This window comes from Martes martes (genome assembly GCF_963455335.1).
Source record: "Martes martes genome assembly, chromosome: 5".
Lineage (NCBI taxonomy): Eukaryota > Metazoa > Chordata > Mammalia > Carnivora > Mustelidae > Martes > Martes martes.
The window spans coordinates 123,958,357-123,981,011 of NC_137892.1; the positions used below are offsets into that span (position 1 = coordinate 123,958,357).

The window sequence follows — 22,655 nt, forward strand, 5'->3', positions numbered from 1 at the left end:
AGAGAACATCTGATAGGCCGTGCTACCAGTGATCAGAAAGCAACAGAGACAAGGCCTGCCATGGTCAGTCCTGGGGCCAAAGACAGAATATTAAACAAATGATTACCAAAAAACAGTGGTTCTCTAATTTTGTGGGCATGAGATTCACCTGGAAGCTTAACAGAGATTTAGATTTCTGGGTCCCACCCCCAAAATTCAAAATTCTAATTTGGGTCTCTCTCTCTCTTTTTTAAGATTTTATTTATTTATTTTTTGTCAGAGAGAGAGCAAGCCCAAGCATGGAGAGAGACAGGCAGAGGGAGAGGGAGAAGCAGGCTCCCCATTGAGCAGAGCCTGATGTGGGACTCCATCCAAGGACCCTGGGATCATGACCTGAGCTGAAGGAAGATGCTTAACCGACTGAGCCACTCAGGCACCCCCCTCGTCTGGGTCTTGATAAGGGTCTGGAATCTACTTTTATAACAGTAATTCTCAGTGTAGGTGATCCAGAGCCATACCTGAGAAACAATGCCCTAGGGCCTAGGCTCTGAGCCCTTTGAGGGCAGGAACTGTCCCATTTATCCTTGGTTCCCTCCCTAGTACCTGCTACATAGGGACCAGATAATTGTCCATTGAACTGAATTGTTCAAAAGCTGTGCTCTGAAAGGTATGTTTCATGTGAAGTCAGCTCAAGTCTGTAGCGTTTCTCTACCTACAGGCTCTGGGCAACAAGAGCAAACATAGACAAGTGGGATTCCACCAAACTAAAAACCTTTTGCAGACAGGGGTGCCTGGGTGGCTCAGTTGAGTGAATGCCTGCCTTTGGCTCAGGTCATGAACCCGGGATCCGGGGAGTCTGCTTCTCCCTCTCCCTCTGCTGCTCCCCCTGCTTGTGCCCTCTCACTCTCTATCAAATAAATAAAATAAACTATTAACAGCAAAAGAAACAATCAACAGAATGAAAAGGCAACCTACACAATGGAAGAAAATATTTGCAAATCCTGTATTTGATAAGGGGTCAATATCCACAATATATAGCTAAATAAATAAATAAATAAACACTACAATTTAAAAATGAGCAAAGGACCTGAATAGATATGTCTCTGAAGAAAACATACAAATGATCACCAGATACAGGAAAAGGTGCTCAACATCATTAACCATCAAGGAAATGCAAATCACAACCACAATGAGCTATTACCTCACACTTGTTAGAATGGCCATTATCAGATAAAAGATAACAAGTGTTGTCCAGAATGTGGACAAAAGAGAACTGTTGTACACTATTGTGGGAATGCAAACTGGTACAGCTACTATGGAAAGCAATATGGAGGTTCCTCAAAAAATTAAAAATAAAACTATCTTATGATCCAGTAGTCCCACTTCCGGGTCTATAGCCAAAAGAAAAGAAATCAGAATCTTTTTTTTTTTTTTTAAGATTTTATTTATTTGACAAAGAGAGCAAGAGAGCACAAGCAGGGGGAACAGTGGAAGGAGAGGGAGAAGCAGACTCTGGGACGAGCAGGAAGCCCAACGAGGGACCTGATCCCAGGACCTCAGGATCATGACCTGAGCTGAAGGCAGACACTTAACCATCTGAGCCACCCAGGCATCCCATGAAATCAGAATCTTAAAGAGATAGCTGCACTCCCATGATCATCTCAGCATTATTTACAACAGCCAAAAGAGGGAAACAATGTAAATGTCAACAGATGGATAAAGAAAATGTGATATATAAATATATACACAATAACTGAAATATAATATAAAATAAATATATCAATATGTATCTGCCATTTGAAGCAACAGGATGAACCTGGAGGACAGTATGCTAAGTGAAATAAGCCAGACTCAGAAAGATAATATTGCATTATCTCACTTACATATGGATTCTAAAATAATCAAACTCACAGAAGCAGAGAAAAGGGTTGTTGCCAAGGTCTGGGGGTCGATGCGGGGCGGGGAGAGGAAGTGAAGAAATGTTGGTCAAGGGGTACAAAATTTCAGTTATGCAAGATGAATAACTTCTGAAGATTTAATGTGTAACAGTGTGACCCTAGTTAACGATATTGTATATGATATCCTTGAAATTTTCTAAGAGTGTAGATCTTAAGTGTTCTCATCAGAAAAAAGAAAAGAAAGAGAAAAAAAGAAAATGGTAGCCATGTGAAGTGATGGATATGTTAATTAGCTTGAGTTCATTATTTCACAGTATATATCAAATTATAGAGGTGTACACCTTAAATATATATAATTTTAAGTTGTCAATTATACCTCAATAAAGCTGGGGGGAAAATATGCTAGAGGCAGTATGCATAGGTGTAATGCATGCCCCTCTGGAGTCAGAACAGGGTTCCACTGCTATCTATGAAATCTTAGACAAGTCATTGTAATTCTCTGAGCCTGTTTCCCTCGGAGCCAAATAAAAATGATAGCACCTGCCTTTTGGAGTTCTTGTGAAAATTAAATAAGACAATGTATGTAAAGTTTGGTCACAGCGCCTTGTATTCAATAAATATTCAATTGATGTTAGCTAGTATTAATATTCAGTTCCACTTCTTTTCACCAGCTCCAACATCAGACAGGTAAAGAATGCGTTAGTACAATGAGAGGAGCACAGAACTGGTGGCCCCAGTCTCTGCTAGGCCGGTTAAAAGCAGTCATTATATATATCTAAGACTTAATTTATGCACTAGAAAAATGTAAATGATACCTAGCAACATTGGTCAATGATTTAATTCCTCCATCAACCAATAATTATTGAATGCTCATAATACAGACTTAGTCCTAATTCTAAGTACTCAAAACCTGGAAATGAATGAGCCATGGCTTCTGGGTGGAGGAACTCAGAGTCTAAGAAATTTCAAACGAGATAATGTCTGTGAATATTTCCTACAGGTCAGTGACAAGACAGTCAAAAGAAAGTGCTGGTATGACTATTAACTTCCAATTCCCAAGGCACTCTGTCCCTGAGACTCTCCATCTACCTTCTGGAAGTCTTCCTGGAAGGTGAGGGCAGTTGTAAATGAAAGAAAAGTGCAGCCTTTCTTTCCGGAAGAGACAAGGAAACGGAGAGCACTGGCCTGTCTGATTTGATCTGGGATTGCGTGCTCAGTGAGAGAAAGCTCGGACCTCGCCCAGGCAGACAACGCTCGCTGAAACGCTGGGGAAGAAACCGTGGAGCCCCAGCTACGCAGGCGCACTGTGACTTTCGCCCGGCGCCGGGTCCCACTAGTTCGGAAACCTTACGCAAAGTCTCAGACGAAATACGTAGGAAAGGCGCCGAGGCAACGCAAGCTCTCGGATCACGTGACGCGGCGAGAGCGTCGTTGACTCCTCCCCCCCAAGATGGCGTCCTTGCTGCAATCGGAGCGGGTTCTCTACCTAGTCCAGGGAGAAAAGAAGGTTCGGGCCCCGCTGTCGCAGCTTTATTTCTGCCGCTATTGTAGCGAGCTGCGGTCGCTGGAATGTGTGTCTCACGAGGTAATGCAGTCGTCCGGTGAAGAGTGTGTATGTGTTGGGGGAGGAGGGGGGAAGGGTTCGCCCTAGTCACCGCGACGGGCGGGAAGTCATTTTCCTAGTTTGCCGATTGGCTCTGTCTTCCGTCACTCAGATTTGCTGGCGATTTAATTTGCTTATAATTTGTCATTTGGAAAGAAGGAGCGGCCTTGGGTGGGGCTGAGCGGATCTTTTGGTTCTAGAGCGCCCTCGGATTGGACAAACCTGACTTTAGAGACCCTGGCCGTCTCCTTGGGGGGGGGTGGGGGTTGGTAATCGGGTGGGTTGGGGAGGAAGATGTGGGGGTGATTATTCAGGCCACTTGAGGGACGAGATACCGTCTTTCCATGACTGACTGTAGGGTGGTGCCTATGGGCATTCTCATTTATGCCCCTCCCATCTTGGAAGTTCTGCTCCCACTTTAGCCAGAAACTGGGCCTTGCTGTGTTTTGTGGCTCAGACCAAGCCCTGCAGCAGGGAAGAGGTTGGGTTGGGGAGAGCTGGGTTGAAACCGCTTAGAATAACGTCTGTTCGTGTAAGAAGCTCATGGCCCTTCTCCAGAGGGTATGGTGCTGTCCCCGCAGGAACAAGTGGGCGTTGGAAGTAGGATTGCTCATAACCTAAAACACTCCACCCCATTAAAAAAAAAAATTACCAAATAACAAAATCCCCAAACTTCTACAGCACTTAGCACATTTTGTTCATTCTGTAAGCTTTGGGGATTAAAAGACGGGTAAGAAATAAATCTTGCTGTTGAGGGACTCACAGTCTAGTTAAGGAAAAGCTGCTGGTAACAGTTAATGCTTATTCAGTGCTTTCTATATGCCACGTGGTTACGTAAACTCCTTTAATCATCCTACAGGCCAATAGAATGAATATTCTTTAAAAAAAAAAATCAACAACAAAAACCTGTAGTTAAAGCAACAGACACAGTGTTTGCCCTAGGTTACACAACCAAAAATTTGGGGGTGGCAGAGAGGACCAAGATTTGAAACTCAGGGCAGCCTTTCATATCAGGATTTGAAACATGATTCAGAGAACTTCACTGAAGATACCTGGACTGTTAAAAATGCATATGAAAACGTGTCCTGTACTTTAAGCCATTTTACACATTTTAAAAAAAATGTTATTTATGTATTTGAGAGAGAGACACACACACACAGTGAGAGAGGGAACACAAGCAGGGGGAGAGGGAGAAGCAGGCTTCCCGCTGAGCAAGGAGCCGGATGCGGGGCTTGATCCCAGGACTCTGGTATCATGACCTGAACCGAAGGTAGATGTGTGATGCCTGAGCCATCCAGGTGCCCCATTTTACATATTATTAAAATTTTATTAGGTGTATTTTTCTTAATATTAAGAATAGGCACAGAAAGGAGTTAAGAAATACAAGAGAAAAATCATTGCTATATTATATACACGATATTTCTTGTGTTTTTTTTCTCCATTAGCATCTTCTCTGTGTGTATCTCTTTAGTAGGTCCTTTGTCTTTTAGATGTTTTCCTGTTCCAGCTTCACCTCCACTTCCAGAATTTATTGGATTAGATTCCCACATGGTGGTCATTAGAGAGCTCAGTCTCCATGATTTTTAAGGATATCTTGAGCTAGGAACAGTCTGTCTTACTGTATCTTACTGACTTGTGTGTACCTCCACCTGTGAAATGGAGGCCCTTTAGGATTTGGGGAAGGGTGAGGCCAGTAAGGGCTTGAGGAGTCCAGAAAGTTCTAATGGAGAACCTGGGATTGAAGCTGCACATGAAGGGACAGGCAGAATTTGAAAAGAGCCACAAGAAGGAACAAATTATAGTTTGCCTTTTTTTTTTTTTAAAGATTTTATTTATTCATTTGACAGATCACAAGTAGGCAGAGAGGCAGGCAGAGAGAGAAGGGAGGAAGCAGGCTCCCTGCTGAGCAGAGAGCCCGACTCGGGGCTCGATCCCAGGATGCTGGGATCATGACCTGAGCCGAAGGCAGCGGCTTTAACCCACTGAGCCACCCAGGTGCCCCTATAGTTTGCCTTTTATGATGAGTAAGTGCAAATATTAGTTAACAATACTGTGCTTTATGTTCCTAGAGGTTATTTGAGCAGCGACTTTATTTTTTCAAAGGTGGTCCTGTGTATAGCAGATGATGAAAAAAAGAAGCCAGTTTCTATCACAGTATTTCTATTCATTTAAATTTGTCTTTACATCTGTAGGTGATTAAAGTTCTAGAACTGTCAAATAGGATCTACCTATATTAAAGAAAATAATTATTCAGAGCTTTAAAAATACAAAAAAATACAGAAAATAAATACAGAATTTATTTTCCTTCTTTGTTTTTGAGTTAAATACAATAAGAGTATCTTGCTAGCTTAGTAGTTTAATTTGCCATTTAAAAACCTGTAATCGGGCGCCTGGGTGGCTCAGTCATTAGGTCTCTGCCTTCAGCTCAGGTCATGATCCCAGTCAGGCCCCGTGCTCAGCAGGAAGCCTGCTTCTCCCTCTCCCACTCCCCCTGCTTGTGTTCTCTCTCTTGCCGTCTCTCTCTCTCTGTCAAATAAGTAAATAAAAGTATTTAAAAATAATAAAAAATAAGTATCTCTGATTAGAGATTAGAGAACTTTTGTGAACATGTAATACTTTAATAATGAGAAAACTTTTAAAGTTTCCCTTTAACAATTTAAGTGCAGTCAAGTTATTACAGTCCATTAAAGCTAAATAGTATAAAACGATGAAAGGATATTTGATCAGAGCTTCACAAATTGTGTTATTTTACTTATTAGTCTGTTCATTAGATTATCATAGAGTTCTTCTTTTCCATGTCTTTTCCAAGACAACTTGTAACACATCTATTACATAAAATCCTAATGAAAGGGAAGAGGAAAGATCAGAAAGGAAAACTGGAAGGGTTTTAGGAAATACAGAAAATAAGAAAAAACATGGTTGAAGAATAAGCCCTAAGCTGAAAACAGTCTAGGTTCTTTGGCAGATCATTGGTTTCTCATGTTCTGGTGCAGTGTATTTTAGAATTCACTATTTGGCATAGATGTAGATACAAGCTAGACTGAGTGCCTTTTCCTCGGATTTTTGATTTCTTGTTTCTTTCTAGGTGGACTCCCATTATTGTCCCAGTTGCTTAGAAAATATGCCATCGGCTGAAGCCAAACTGAAAAAGAATAGGTAAGACTAGGATCCATTTTTTTGTTTTTTGTTTTTTTTTTCTGTTTTCCTCAACTATTTTTTTAATAGCTGGCAAGAAAACTCATGGAATTAACTCTTGTTTTTAACTGGCTGGTTTTCATCTTTTAGCATCACCTTTGCCAAAGATGAAATGTCCTTTGATTTTTTAAATTAATTTTCTATTTTAGAACAGTTTTAGACTTAAGAATTATTGTGAAGATGGTAAAGAGAGTTCTGTGTACTTAATACACAGTCTCCCCTATCATTAACATCTTGCGTGATTATGGTATATTTGCCTCAATTAATGAACTACATGGGTACTTTGTTATTAAATAAACATTTCATTTTATTCAGATTTCCTCAGTTTTTCCCTAATCTCCTTTTTCTGTTCCTGGATTCTATTTAGGATACCCATGTTACATTTAATAGTCATGTCTCTTTCGGCTTCTCTTGCTATGACATTTTCTTAAACTCTCCTTGGTTTTGAGGAAGCCTTAGAAGTTTTGAGTACTGGTAAGATATTTTGTAGAATGTCCCTCAGTTGGAATTTATCTGATGTTTTTCGTGTTAGCTGGGGAAATGTGTTATGGGGTACAAGACAATAGAGTTAAAGTGCATCTTTTATTGCATCCCACGAAGGGTACATACTGTCGATAGAACTTATCACTGTTGATGTTAGCCTTAATGACCTGGCTTGAGCTGGTGTTTGGCAGGTTTCTCTGATATACAGTCACTCTTTTTTCTCCTTTTTTATACTGTACTCTTGGAAGGAAAACACTCTTATAGTGGGGGGTTAATGTTCCCCCTCTGTGAGGATTCTCTATGTAAATTATTTGGAATTCGTTTAAATGGCAGATTTTTCTCTCCTCCCCTATTTATTTATTTAATCGTTTATTTAAATATTGGTTTTATACCATAGGATATAATCCAGTACCACTTTATTTATTTATTTTTTTGCTCAGAGTGTTCCAGCTTTGGCCATTGCAAGCTCTTTCGGTAGACTCCTGTATCCCTTTGGTGTACCCCCATTGTTGCGTGGGCTGGGGGTTGGGGGAGTTGTTCATTCATTTGAGCATTCTGTCATTTTTTGGCCATACAAGATATTCCAGGCTAATCCCGGAACTCTGCCTCAGTCCTTGAATTAGCCATTTCTCCAAGGAGCCCTGGTTCCTTTTATTGGAAAATGGTATTAAAAACCAAGATCTGGGTAGTAGGTGTGCTCATTGCCCCTGGATGCCATTTGGTTTTTAGCTTAATCATGAAAGTCCTTTGCTACCAGTCATACCCTTACACCTGCATGGATGTGAACCACCATGACTTTTTTTTCCCGAACCTGAGAAATAACTCCTAATAAGCCAGACACTGTTTGTATGCTCTCCACACGTTAATTTTATGATTTAATCCTCAGACTATCAGTGGGCAGTGAACGGTGGGTAGATACCATTATTATCCTTATATGAGGATGTTACCCAGATGGCAAAATATTGCAGATAATTAGAGTTGTAGAACAGAGCTTCAGAGTAAGTCCAGGACTAGGGGTGAAATCTTGATGATCTCAGGTGGTGAAAAAGTTACAAGCAGCAACCCACTGGGGCCCCTGGAGGGGAGGTGTCAGCTGAGGGCTAGGAAGAGTGGTGCCTAAGGAGAGAACAGAAAGCCCTGAAAAGGCGCTGCTTCTGAACTGTTGCAGTTTGAGAACATTCTTTGGTTTCTATGTCCGCTCTCTGGCGCAGCAAACAAGCAGTTGTTTTCCAAACCCAGTTTCATAGCCTATTATATTGTTGCCTCTCGAGTTTTCATTATGCAACTGCTCAGTCCTCTCTAAAGGCATAAGTGGTGACCTCTCTCTCCCTCAGAAATCTTCGTGGTCTGTACAAGCCTAAATGGAGTCTGAAATGGTTAAATCCAGACTGTTTAGCAGTGATTGCCTCTGGAATAGGATTGGGTCAGGCTCTTAATTCTTCGGGAACTTTAGTGATGATTGCATTGTTTAAAAAAATAAATGAACATACAATATTTAAATTTTAAAACAAGATTTGAATACTTTTTAATTTCCTTTTTGTTGAGAGACAGTCCTCCCTTATAGTCCCTCTTGAATTCCTAACACCTAGGACACTGTGTGGTACATAGCAGGTGCTTGATAAAGACTTGTCAAGTGAATGAACAGTGGTCTTGTGTTACAGGTGTGCCAACTGCTTTGACTGTCCCGGCTGTATGCACACTCTCTCTACTCGGGCAACAAGTATCTCCACACAGCTTCCAGATGACCCTGCCAAGACCACCATGAAGAAAGCCTACTATCTGGCCTGTGGCTTTTGTCGCTGGACATCTAGAGATGTAGGCATGGCAGACAAATCTGTGGGTGAGTCAAGCGGACTTCAACACGAGATTTTGTGGAATTGACAGTGTTACAATTGCCCACAGATGATTGTTTCTGTTACCTGCTTACCTGTTGGAATGCGGGAGCTAAATTCAGAGCTCAGTCTTCTGTGTTTCCAAATCCTAACATTTTTGGACCATAATGTTTCATCTAAGACTGGGTAAACCATTTAGTTTTTTTAGAGCTGGTAAAATAGTGTTGATAAATCTGACACTTTCTTACAATCAAAATACTTTTTTTTTAAAGATTTTATTTATTTATTTGACACAGAGAGAGATCATAAGTAGGCAGAGAGGCAGGCAGAGAGAGACAGGGGAAAGCACCCCTACAATCAAAATATTAATGCTCTTCATAAAACATAAATACTCCTGATGATGAAAGACACCATGAACAAATTTAAAAGATAAAAATGACAAACTAAGGGGTGCCTGGGTGGCTCAGTGGGTTAAACCTCTGCCTTCAGCTCAGGTGGTGATCTCAGGATCCTGGAATCGAGCCCTGCATCGGGCTCTCTGCTCAGCTAGAGCCTGCTTCCTCCTGTCTCTTTGTCTGCCTCTCTGCCTACTTGTGATCTCTGTCTGTGAAATAAATAAATAAAATCTTTTAAAAAAATGACAAACTAAGAAAAATATTTGGATCATATATAACAGACTAAAGATAAGTAACCAAAAATGAAGAACTCTTGTAAATCAAGAAAGAAGCCCCAAAGAAAGACTAGGCAAAGGATGAGAAAAGCAACTCTCAGAAGTAGAAATAAAAATGATGAATAACCAAAATGTGTACATGGTAGGGCCCATAGTTAGGTTAAAATTATCTTTATCTTGACTCCAAACTTCTCCAAACCTTGCAGATTCCATGGAAAGACCTTAACCTTTCATAAAGTTACAGCTCAAGTTTGTGTTTCCCTCCCCTGACATTTTTTAGCCCTTTTTATTTTGACTCTTTTTTGAGTATCCATAAATTGCCTTGTAGTATTAATGCAAATTAAAACTTCATTGATTTGGCAAATATTTTAGATCTGGTAATATCAAGTACTGGCAAGAATATGGCAAAATAGTTCTTTCTTGTATTACTACCTTAGAGAGCAGTTCGATAACATTTATTAACATTTTATTTTTATTTATTTATTTATTTTGTTTTTGAAGTATATTTCCTTCAGTGAGCTCTGCACCCAACATGGGGCTTGAATTCACAGCCCCGAGATTGAGTTACATGCTCCTCCCACTGAGCCAGCCAGGTGCCCCTGTTTTGTTTTGTTTTGTTTTTTTAAGATTTTATTTATGTATCTGAGAGAGACAGAGAGAGAGCACAAGTGGGAGGGACAAAGGGAGAAAGAATCTCAAGCAGACTCCGTGCTGAGTGTGGAGTCCAGTCTGGGGCTCGATCTCACGACTGAGATCACCACCAGAGCCGAAACCAAGAGTCATACACTTAACTGACTACACCACTCATCCTCCCCATTTTTTCTTTCTCCCCAAACTCAGGGCTTGAACTCAGGACCCTAAGATCAAGACTCAAGCTGAGATCACAAGTTGGATGCTTGGGTGCCTGGGTGGCTCAGTTGGTTAAGCAAGTGCCTTCGGCTCAGGTCATGATCCTAGAGTCCTGGGATTGAGTTCCACACCGGGCTCCCAGCTCCATGGGGAGTCTGCTTTTCCCTCTGACCTTCTCCCCTCTCATGCACTCTAAGTAAATAAATAAATAAATAAATAAATAAAATCTTTAAATTAAAAAAAAAAAAGAGTTGGATGCTTAACTGATTGAGCCGCCAGGTGCCCCAAAGTGCCTCTATTTATATTTGGTTTTATTTTAATAAAATAAATGGCATTTTATTTATTTAAATTCTAGTAGAGTTAACTTACAGTGTTACTTTAGTTTCAAGTGTACAGTAGAGTGATTCAACAATTCTGTACATTACTCAGTGTTCATCATGATAGTGTACTCTTAAAAATCCCTTCACCATTTTTTGAAAATAAATTGCTTTTATCCTTCTGCCCAGCGTTTCCATATCCACATATCCTGGAGTATTAAACACATGCTCAAAGATATATGTATTTACATAAAATGTTTATTGGTAAAACAGAAAAATTGTGTGTGTGTTTGGACCTAAAGACCACCTAAGGTACCAATCACCTTTCCATCATTTGAGCATTTCAGGGTGGAGATTGCACTTACCTTTATTAAAGGAAACTTCCTTTATTTATCTTTTTTAAATTTTTTTAAATAAAAAAGTTTATTTAAGAAATAAAACAGGCGCCTGGGTGGCTTAGTGGGTTAAAGCCTCTGCCTTCAGCTCAGGTCGTGATAGCAGAACCCTGGGATCGTGCCCCACATCGGGCTCTCTCTGCTCAGCAGGGAGCCTGCTTCCTCCTCTCTCTCTCTGCCTGCTTCTCTGCCTACTTGTGATCTCTGTGAAACAAATAAATAAAATCTTAAAAAAAAAAAAAGAAAGAAAGAAAGAAACAAAACAAATGAACAAACAAAAGAAGAGACAAGCAAAAACAGACTCTGAACTATAGAGAACAAACTGATGGTTGCCAGGGAGCAGGTGAGTGTGGGGGTAGGGGAAATAGGTGAAGGGGATCAGGAGTATACTTAATTGAGCACTGAGTAATGCATAGAATTGTTGAAGCACTGTATTGTACACCTGCAACTAATATAACACTGTACATTGATGATACTGGAATTTAAGAAGTCATTAAGTGTTAAAGATTTCCCACAAAGAAAAAAAGAGTACTCTGTGATAAGCACTGAGTAATTTATAGAATTGTTGTGGTTTTTTTTTTAATTACTGAATCACTGTATTGTACACCTTTATCTAACACTGTATGTTAAAAGCATATTCATGATTAAAAAATAATAAAAATACATAAAAATAAAAAGTTTAAAAATAGATCTTAGTAACTATCTAGGGTGAATTCTCCAGCGTTGTTGTTCTTTAAGATTATGTGGGCTGTCCTATTTTTTTTTAATTAACATATAATGTATTATTTGTTTCAGGGATACAGGTCTGTGGTTCATTAGTCTTTCACAATTCACAGCGCTCACCATAGCACCCTCCCCAATGTCCATCACCCAGACACCCCATCCCTCCCACCCCCCTCCACTCCAGCAACCCTCAGTTTGTTTCCTGAGGTTAAGAGTCTCTTATGATTTGTCTCCCTCTCTGGTTCTGTCTTGTTTCATTTTTTCCTCTCTTTTCAGAGGATCCTTTTCAGAGGATCTGCTATGATCCTCTGCCTTATTTCTTAACTTCCACATATCAGTGAGATCATATAATTGTCTTTCTCTGATTGACTTATTTCGCTTAGCATAATATCCTTTAGTTCTATCCACATCGTTGCAAATGGCAAGATTTCATTTTTTGGATGGCTGCATAATATTCCATTGTATATATGTACCACATCTTCTTTATCCATTCATCTCTTGATGGACATCTAGGCTCTTCATAGCTGCTATAAACATTGGGGTGCATGTGCCCCTTCAGGTTACTACATTTGTATCTTTGGGGCAAATACCTGGTAGTGCAATTGCTTGGGTCGTAGGGTAGCTCTGTTTTCAACTTTTTGAGGAACCTTCATACTGTTTTCCAGAGTTTCTGCACCAGCTTGCATTCCCACCAACAGTGTAGGAGAGCTGCACTTTCTCTACATCCCCACTGACATCTGCCGTTTCTTGACTGGTTCATTTTAGCCATTCTAACTGATGTGAAGTGGTATCTTACTGTGGTTTTGATTTATATTTCCCTGCTGCCGAGTGATATTGAGCACTTTCTCCATGTGTCTTTTGGCCATTTGGATGTCTTTGCAGAAATGTCTGTTCATGTCTTCTGCCCATTTCTTGATTGGATTATTTGTTCCTTGGGTGTTGAGTTTGATAAGTTCTTTATAGGTTTTGGATAGTAGCCTTGTATCTGTTACGTCATTTGCAAAGATCTTCTCCCATTCTGTCTGTTGTCTTTTGGTTTTGTTGACTGGGAAACTTCCTTTATTTTTACATTTCCTGTACTCCATGGTTAACACCAGAGAGTAGAAACTCTGTATAGTCAGTTCAAGATCTTGAGTTGCTATTTATTTTTTATAGAAATAGTGGCATTGCTAACTCCCCATTGTCTTTTTTCTTTCTGAATTTTCATTCAATTTTCTGAAACTTTTCAGAATTGGTAAGAATTCCCATCTTGGGGGCCAACTGATTGGTTCATTTGGTTGGGCATCTGACTGTGGCTCAGGTCATGATCCCAGGGTTCTGCCTTCCTGCTCAGTGGGGAGTCTGCTTCTCCCTCTCCGCCTGCCACCCTGCTCGTGCTCTCTCTCTCTCACTCTCAAATAAATAAATAAAATCTTCAAAATTTCAGCCTACTTACTAGTCTGTGATGAAGCCCATAATTAACTCATTATGTCAGTTGACATAACTAAAATGAAGAGGGACTTTAAGTAAAAACTTCTTAAAGATTTTTACACAGTTTGGAAATAAATATGGGTCAGGTTTCTTCTTAAAAATTCAATCCTTGATTCTGTTGTGTTTGCTCTTTGGTTTAGAATGCTTGAACTCTTGGTTGTTGCTCATTGGTGGATAGATACTTCTTGAAATGTGATTTTTATTAGAAAGATTCTATAGCACTTTTAGATTGTCAGTAAATGTGTGTTTTAATATCACTATAGCAAGTAAGTTGTTTGAATTTACTTACGAATGTGAGTTAAATATGAAAAACAACCTCAGAGTGGCAGAGTATGTATGCCTCAGTGAATTGAAGAGTATTTTTTTTGGAATGTATTTTTCTGTGTTTGTATTTTGTCTCTTGTTGTCAAGGTAAAGAAACAAAGCCCAGAAATCCAAATAGATTTCTCAGTGTTACCCGTAAGAGAATGTTTTATGCTTTTTAGATTATGAGCCATTAAGGTTGGAGAATTTATATTTCAGAGCTTAAAACCTGTGTTTACTTCTAGAAATCTATCTCCTCTAGGGTATCTTGACAATAATAATTGAATAGGAGGAGCTCTTAGAGAGTACAGATAATTTTTTCTTTCATGATGTTGTTGGTGTCTGAGAAGCTCTGAAACCACTTTAGAACTATTTGTTTATTTATAAGTAAGCCATTGTGTCTGTAATGTGCAGAGAAATGAGATAGTTATGTTTCCCAAAGTGTTCTTCAGAGTAAATTGCCATTTCTAAAGCAATTAGGTAAAACATTCATTTAGATTTTTAAAAATATTACAAGTAAAACATTTCTTTTACTTATTATTTTTGTGATTGTCTTAAGGCAACCTTTAAAATATTAATATACTAAAGGATGTCGTTGCCATTTCTTGCAAGGTGTGGTGTCACCTTTAACAAGCGTCCTTTGTGTTTGAAAAAAGGTTATTTTTACTTACACAGATAATATACATTCATGTATTTATCACCCAGCTTCAGATAGTAAATGTAACCCAAACAATGTAAGCCCCTTGTGTAGCCTATCCCCACTAGATTCCCTTCCTCACCCTCCTGGAGCAGTAACCACCCCAGTCCTGAATTCAGTGTTTATCGGTGTCCTGTGTCCATGCATGCATGTAGCCACTAACAGATGTTTTTTTCAATATGAAACAAATGGAAACACACCATATATGTATCCTGCTACAACTTTTCTCTCTTAGCATTCTGCTCCTGATACGGAGCTGATTTATGCATAAGAGTAGACTACCCATTGCTCCAGAGCCTTGACTGCTCAAGTGTTGTGGGACTTACTTCAGATTTTTCCAGACTGATGGTTGTAAAACTGTATCTCATTGTAGTTTACTTTTTCCCTTTTTTTGGGGGGGGGTTAGCTTTATTGAGATATACAGTTGACCCTTGAACAATGCAGAGGTTAAAGTATTGACCCCCAACTGTGGGGAATCTGCGTGACTTTTTGACTCTCCAAAAACCTAACTACTAATAGCTTCCTGTTGACTGGAAGCCTCCCTGATAACATAAACAGTTGATGAACACATACTTTGTAAGTTGTATGTATTCTATATATGTAGTCTCGTAATATAGTAAACTAGAAAAGAAGTTAAAAATACAGCTACAGTGCTGTATTGTATTTGTTGAAAAAAAATCCACATATATGTGGACGCTCACAGTTCAAAGTTGTGAGGAGTCAGCTGTATTCATCATGGTTTTACTTTTAGCTTTCTGGAATAATCTTTTCCATTGTGATTTGTGCTGTTTGTTTCTTATGTAAGAAATTCTTCTCCGAATCAAGGTCATAGAGCATAGAAATTGCAGTGTTATAGATAAGAACGGGTTCTTAAGAGTCAGACTGCTTGAGTTTGAATCCCAGCTTTACCACTCACACTATCTGTGTGACTTTGGGCAAGTTATCTAACTTCTCTGCACCTCAATTTCCTTTGTAAAGTGAGACTAATAATAAGAATCCCCGTGTCAGACGGTTATTATATAAAATGAAATGTAATACATTTCAAATGCTTGGCACAGAAGCTATGCATGTCTTAGTTGTGGTGGCGGGGCTGTTATCTTTGTCAACCTCATTATTTTTAATGAAAATTTCATTCTGAGTGTTCTGGTCTATATAACTCATAGGACTATTTCTTGGAAGTTCTGTGATTTTGTGTTTTTAAATTTCATTTTGTGGCCTGCAGATGAACTGTTTTTATGAAAATAAAAATATCAAGTTATGAAAATTTGTTTAATGTCCCTTTGTTTTGCAGCTAGCGGCGGTTGGCAGGAACCTGAAAATCCTCACACGCAACGGGTAAGTAAAGCGTCGTCAGATAGAGGATGAACTAAGAAGAGATAGAGAAAAAGACTGATGATCTTCCATTTTATCCATGGATATGGCATATACTTAGAAATCTGTGATGTGTATTTTGGTGTCTGTTACACACAGAAAGTGCTTCTTGTAAGACATTAAATCACAATGGCTGTGTTTTCTAGTCTGGCTTAAGTTGATAGAGAAACCTAGTTGTAGCTTTAGTTCTGTAGTCAGGCTGTGACTCAGAAAAAGAAAACAGTATGTGTTTATTTTTAGTGAAATAAAAAGTTATAAAATAATATGTTTTTCCCCTATATGAAAAATACTTTCTTTCAGACATAAAAAAGCTATATATCTATACACAGGGTTTTTGTTTTAATGTGTGCAAAGTATAATCACATACCCACGTGTGTAAGTGTGTAAGAAAGATACCTAAGCTGATAATTGCAGATACCTTTACTGAGGGGAAGAGTGGACTTGGGCACCAAAGATAAAAGAGAAGTGTTGCTTTGTTTAATGTTGTTCGAAGTTTTCACAGTTAACCGGTATTGCTTTTAGGATTAGGACATATTTTAAAAATGAAAACAAATGAGTGGGGAAAAAGAGTACAAGATGTTACATTCTTAGAAATAGATAGGCCTGGGGCGCCTGGGTGGCTTAGCGGGTTAAAGCCTCTGCCTTCATCCTAGGTCATGATCCCAGGGTCCTGGGATCGAGCCCCGCATCGGGCTTTCTGCTCAGCAGGGAGCCTGCTTCCTCCTCTCTCTCTTCCTGCTTCTCTGCCTACTTGTGATCTCTGTCTGTCAAATAAATAAATAAAATCTTTAAAAAAAGAAAAGAAAAGAAATAGATAGGCCTTTGGCCATGCAGAAAAAATGGGAGTAGTTGAAGGGCGAAATAAGTAATAAAGTAAAAGGAAGTAAAAAAGTAAAAAGTAAAAGTGAAGTAAAAAAAGAGGGCATGAAATTTCCTAGCCTTTTCATTACCCATTCCTTCCCATTGTTAGACTTAAAGATTCCATTTTAATTTTGCAAATAATCCAGAGAAATGTAATGAAAAGAAATTCTTTTTGAGGAAAAGGGCAAATTTGCCCACTGTAGTAATTTGTCTTCTCTGTTCATTTTGTGTCCAGTTAGTGTCATTGCTTAATTTTTCATACTTCCTGTTAGCTTCCTCATGAAAACAGTTACTGCATCTTTGATTTCTTACAGATGAACAAACTGATTGAATATTACCAGCAGCTTGCTCAGAAAGAGAAGGTTGAACGAGATCGCAAGAAACTGGCACGGCGTAGAAACTATATGCCTTTGGCTTTTTCGGTGAGGACTTGGTACAAAAAGGAGTGTGCAGTTCATTGTTCACAAGGCCTGTGTGCCTTGAGAACAGTGACCATTTCAGAAGGTGGCCACTGACCTTAGATTTCTGAGTGATGGGTAGCAGAGAAAGTTTTCTCAAATCATAGGTGGTTAAGTCTAGCAGTTAGGCTTTTGCCATATCATTCACTCTATTTGAGTTCTTTGAGTTTTAAGGACATTTGAGTTCCTTTTTCTATCACTGTCCCCCTCTCTTCTGATTATTCCCCAGGGCTAGCGCTTAATTTTGTAGATATGACAGAACTATAGACGAAGAGAGGCAAGTGTTAGATTTTATTCATATTACACAGGTAGGCCACCTTTGACATCCTATAGTAATGGGTTCCCAGCTCAAATGATTATTTCTGGCACCTTCCTATAGTTCTCCAGTGTGAAGAACACTGACTCTTACACAGTGCATTTTGCGTGGTTAAATAAATAGTAATACATGCCAGTGTCATTGATAGGAATTCTTCACAGAAGTCATTCATTAGTCTGTGTGCTATCCAGAAGCAAAACATGAGGACATGGAGCTTTTGTTATTGTCCCCTACATTTTATTTGCTCTCGTAGAACAATTTCTTTTTTGTATGCTTGCTTGGAGCCGAGCAGGTTGACATTGAATAAATAACATTGATTGAAGGACAGTGATTTGTCAGGCACTATTCTAATAAGGACTTTTCACATATTTTATTTAATCCTTACAACAATCCTGTGGTGTAGATTGATAGCTGAGGAAATGTAACTTGTCATACTGCCTCTCTATGAGAATTAGTTAAGCCATTGAATCCCTAAGGATTGGTGGAGTCCATGTAAAAATATTTAGTTTAGAACTAAAAAAAAATTAAAACATGTAAAATATTTACATTACCAGAGACTTTAATGAAGTCTAAATGAATTTTCAGAATAGCCCAGTGGTAGAATCAGCATATGCCCTAGTGTATGTAGGAGAGGAGTTTGAATTAAAGGCATTATTCTTCCAGCTTCCCTTATAACCTGCCTGCTGTATGAGTTTGCTTCTGTCTTATGCTGCATTTTTTTGTCTCTGTTGCAACCTGCTGCTATTTGGGGGCCTACAGCAACACACTATTCATGTAGTGGTAAGTTCTCTTTTATGATTCTTGCTAACCCTGAAGAAGTTAGCAGATGATCGCTGGTGTTCCAAGAAGATGTTCATCATTTGCCATAGACACTTCACATAGTTCTGGTCTAAGTCAGCTTAGATATTTTTAGATTAATAGTTTAAAAAAAATCACATTTAGTTCAGTTTTACTCTACTAATGTAGTTTCAGTCTCCATGTTTCGTGCTTTTGCTAATTATTTTAACAATAAGATGATTGTGGGGCTTCAAATTACTTTCTTTAAAAGGAGCTTTCAAATTAGCTTTTTTTTTTTTTTTTTTGCTTATTTCCCTGAGCTTCTCATGCTGGCCCACCCAAAAGTCTTTCTTTCTTGTGGTAAATAGGATGTATAAACGTGGTATTTGTAATTGGAATTTCTGAACTCTTTTTTAGGACAAATATGGTCTTGGAACCAGGCTTCAGCGACCACGAGCTGGTGCAACCATCAGTACCCTTGCCGGACTGTCGTAAGTTTGGACATTAAATGGCTTTGAGGAGAAAGGCGGGTATCCAAATGAATTGAAGGAATGTGACATAAAACAGTTGCTCCTGGGGAAGAAGATTGTCATGCTTAGAAAAGACCCCAACAGAGAAAGAATGTTGTGCAATAGAAGAATACTTCAGTTATTGATATTGTAGACTTTGAAGGCGATCAGGTGGACCTTTGAGAAATTAGTGCTTTTTATCTTTTAGCCTTAAAGAAGGAGAGGACCAGAAAGAGATAAAGATTGAGCCGGCTCAGGCTGTAGACGAAGTGGAACCTCTACCTGAAGATTACTACACAAGACCAGTAAATTTAACAGAAGGTAATATTTTACTTTTTTTTCCTTGGTTTCTATTTTACACCTAACTCTGCTTTTGTTACTAATATGCCCTGAGTTTTGAGATTTTTGATGGCATCATAGTTGTTAGTAGTAACATAAATCCAGTAACAAACAAAATAGATATAATCACTTGAAGAACTTTAAAATGTCAAATTTCTCTGTTGTAGTTTTTTGAAGAACTATTCACAAAGGAAGTGTTGTTGGAAAGACTGTTCACAAAGGAAGTGTTGTTTCAAGTGTTATCTCATAAGTCTAATTTTGAGTGAGTCATTGTAAACTAAGCCTGGTTTCTGCCTTTCATGCTAGTGACCACCCTTCAGCAACGCCTCTTGCAGCCTGACTTCCAGCCAGTCTGTGCTTCACAGCTCTATCCTCGTCACAAACATCTTCTGATCAAACGATCCCTGCGCTGTCGGGTAATGATTCCATTCTGTAGAGTTGCCTTTTGTACCAGAGAAAAGCAGGAATGAAATAAACATTGGTATCTGGCCAATGTCGAAACTTCTAGAATGTAGTAAATATAAAATACGCTTATAGAGAATGTACTTGGGTGTCCAGGTACCATTTTAAATGCTTTCAAGATAAAAATCCTTACAACTATGAGATCTAGGTACTGTTGTTACCCCTGTTCTACAGATGTGGAAAATGAGGTACCTGAAGGTCAATAAATTCATAGCACCCCTAGAAGAGTAGTGAAAGAATATATGACTTTCAGGCTGATAGAGAGGCAACAAAGAGGAGTAATAAAATACTTTAAAAGAAAGGAAGAAAGAAGAAACATCAGCAAAATCTAGCCTCTGTGAATTTATAAAGCAGACAACTGAGTTTCTTCAGTAAATACATTGTAGAAGAAAACCAAAAGAACATGGAAGAGAAACCTTGTAGATCAAAACAGGAATACAGAACTTCCTCAGCTTGATAAAAGCCATGTACAAAAAGAACAGAGGGAAAAGAGCATAAAACTGGTGGTTCAAATAGAAAGAATGTAGTGAGATAGATTTACAGCCAAATATTTCAGTATTTATATAAATGCCAGTGAAGTAAATGCTTCTGTTAAAAGACTGAATAAGAAAACCAACAAAATGCCTGCCCATTCTATGCTAATCACAAGAAACAGAATTCAGAAAGATTGGAAGTGAAGATAAATGGAAAAGATAGATCATATAAATAATAAATTTTTAAATGGAGGGATGATTCATAAAGGAAGAAATCACAAAGAGGATTTAACAGTTCTAAAATCATATGCACTAATATAGACTTAAAATATCTAAACATTGGAGAAAATTACATTATTTTAGACAAATGATTTGGGGAAATTAAACATGCATCGCTTAGTAACCGAGAGAACAAATATGTACCCAATATCTGCAGAATATGCATTCTTTCCAAGTATACACAGTACACTTATAAAAATTAACTGTATACTGGTCATAAAGTCAGTCCCAACATTTTTCTTTTTTTTTTTCTTTTAAAGATTTTATTTATTTATTTGACAGACAGAGATCACAAGTAGGCAGAGAGGCAGGCAGAGAGAGAGAGGAGGAAGCAGGCTCCCTGCGGAGCAGAGAGCCCAATGTGGGACTCAATCCCAGGACCCTGGGATCATGACCCGAGCCGAAGGCAGAGGCTTGTTTTAACCCACTGAGCCACCCAGGCGCCCCTCAACATTTTTCAAAAGATGATATTAATAGAATGTATTATGTGATCAGAGTGCAATTAAATTAGGAATTAGTCATTCCTGTAGAGGAAAACTTACAGGAAATGCTAAGGCCATGCCTAGAAGTAAATCTGTATATTAGAAAGGAAGAAATAAAAGATCAGTGATTTCAGCAGCCATTTCAAGAAGTTAGAAAAAGAACAGCAAAGTAAGTACAAGGAAACATGAAGGAAGAGGATACTAATGAGTTAAGAACCACTGTAAAGGGGCGCCTGGGTGGCTTAGCGGGTTAAAGCCTCTGCCTTCATCCTAGGTCATGATCCCAGGGTCCTGGGATCGAGCCCCGCATCGGGCTCTCTGCTCGGCATGGAGCCTGCTTCTTCCTCTCTCTCTGCCTGCCTCTCTGCCTACTTGTGATCTCTGTCTGTCAAATAAATAAATAAAATCTTTAAAATAAAACAAAACAAAACCACTGTAAAATACAAAAAAGCAATAAAACAAAAAGTTGATTCCTTTAAGGAGATTAATGATAGTAAATTTAATATGTAAATTCATAAGATGTTATACAAGATTCATGTTGACTATACAATTCACCAGATTTATCAAAAGTAAATAAACAGTTTCCTGTTGATCCATCTGTCTTCAGGATAGGTGGACTTCCACAAATACCAAAATGTGCAGATTATGCTATATCCATGAAGTGAGTACTATAACTCTAAAAAGGAATGTACTAATATGGGGTATATTTTTAAATGCAAAAAGTAGGGTGTGTGGCAAGTACACAACTTTTTGTGTAAGGAAGGGAGGGCGGGAAGGAAAACTAAAATATATGTGTGTATAAACATAAAAATTTTTTTTGATATGCACTTACGTAGGTTAACAGACTTGGAACAGAGTAGAGAAAGTAGAAACAGACTCATGGGTGTGAGAGAACTTGGTATTTACCAAATACAGCATTGCAGATCACTGGGGAAAGAATAGCCTGTTAAATTTTCCTAGGTCAAATAATTACATGAAAATAAAATTGGGTCTCTGTCTCACACCGTACACAAAAGTCAATTTCAGGAACATTAGAAACTGCATTTTTTTTAAAGATAATTTTTATTTATTAGAGAAGAGTGCATGAGCCAGAGAGAGGGGCAGAGGGAGAGGGAGAAGCAGACCCTCACTGACCAGGGAGCCCGATGCTAGGTTCAGTCCCAGGACCCTGAGATCATGACCTGAGCTGAAGGCAGATGCTTAACTGACTGAGCCACCCACGTGCCCTGGAACATTAGAAACATTAATGAGCAAATATGAAGAGCAAAACTTCTAGAAGGAGACAGGAAGATCTTTGACTTCTAGGTAGGGAATATTCCATAAATAAGGCAAATCAGCACGAACTATAGAGGAATCAGTGCTATATATTTGACACAGTAAAACTTGTACCTGCACTCCAAAGAAAACCCATAGTAATGAAAAGATAGGCCATAACCTGAGAAAAGTAATTTATAAGATATATAATTAAGGGATTAGTGTCCAGAACATGTAAAGAACTTTAGCAAATTAGTAAGGAAAACATACTCCAGTATATGAATATCCAGTAAATACTAATATACAAGTCACAGCAGAGGAAATCCCAATAGCCAATAAACATGAAAGATACTCCTACAGAAATCAGAGAAATATCTGTCAAAACTGCAGTGAAATACCATTTGATAGTTAACCAGATTAGCAGAAGTTAACACATGTAGGAAATGACTGATATACAAGAATACTTACTCGTTGCTGCATTATTTATAGTAGCAAAATCATGGAAACGTCACAGATACCCATCAGTGTGGGTATGGTTGAATAAGGTACAGAAATGATTACAGTAAGGTACAGAGATAGCTCTGCGTGTGCTGGTATAGAATTCTAAGATAGATAAGGAAAAAAGTAAAGGGCAAAAGAGTATGTAAAATGCTCTCTTTT

The 22,655-nt window shown here is 38.6% G+C and overlaps 1 protein-coding gene across 1 annotated transcript in view; it reads left to right on the plus strand.

Annotated features, from left to right (window-relative positions):
* Positions 1-3,290: 3,290 nt before the first annotated feature.
* DCTN4 (dynactin subunit 4) overlaps positions 3,291-22,655 on the plus strand; it is a 30,449-nt gene continuing 11,084 nt past the window's right edge. Inside the window, exons 1-8 of the mRNA XM_080805020.1 lie at positions 3,291-3,462; positions 6,566-6,636; positions 8,820-8,998; positions 15,706-15,749; positions 16,961-17,068; positions 18,615-18,688; positions 18,915-19,027; positions 19,352-19,461. Of these exons, the coding sequence (XP_080661146.1) occupies positions 3,328-3,462; positions 6,566-6,636; positions 8,820-8,998; positions 15,706-15,749; positions 16,961-17,068; positions 18,615-18,688; positions 18,915-19,027; positions 19,352-19,461 (834 nt within the window). The 5' untranslated portion in view covers positions 3,291-3,327. The remainder of the gene's footprint in view (positions 3,463-6,565; positions 6,637-8,819; positions 8,999-15,705; positions 15,750-16,960; positions 17,069-18,614; positions 18,689-18,914; positions 19,028-19,351; positions 19,462-22,655) is intronic.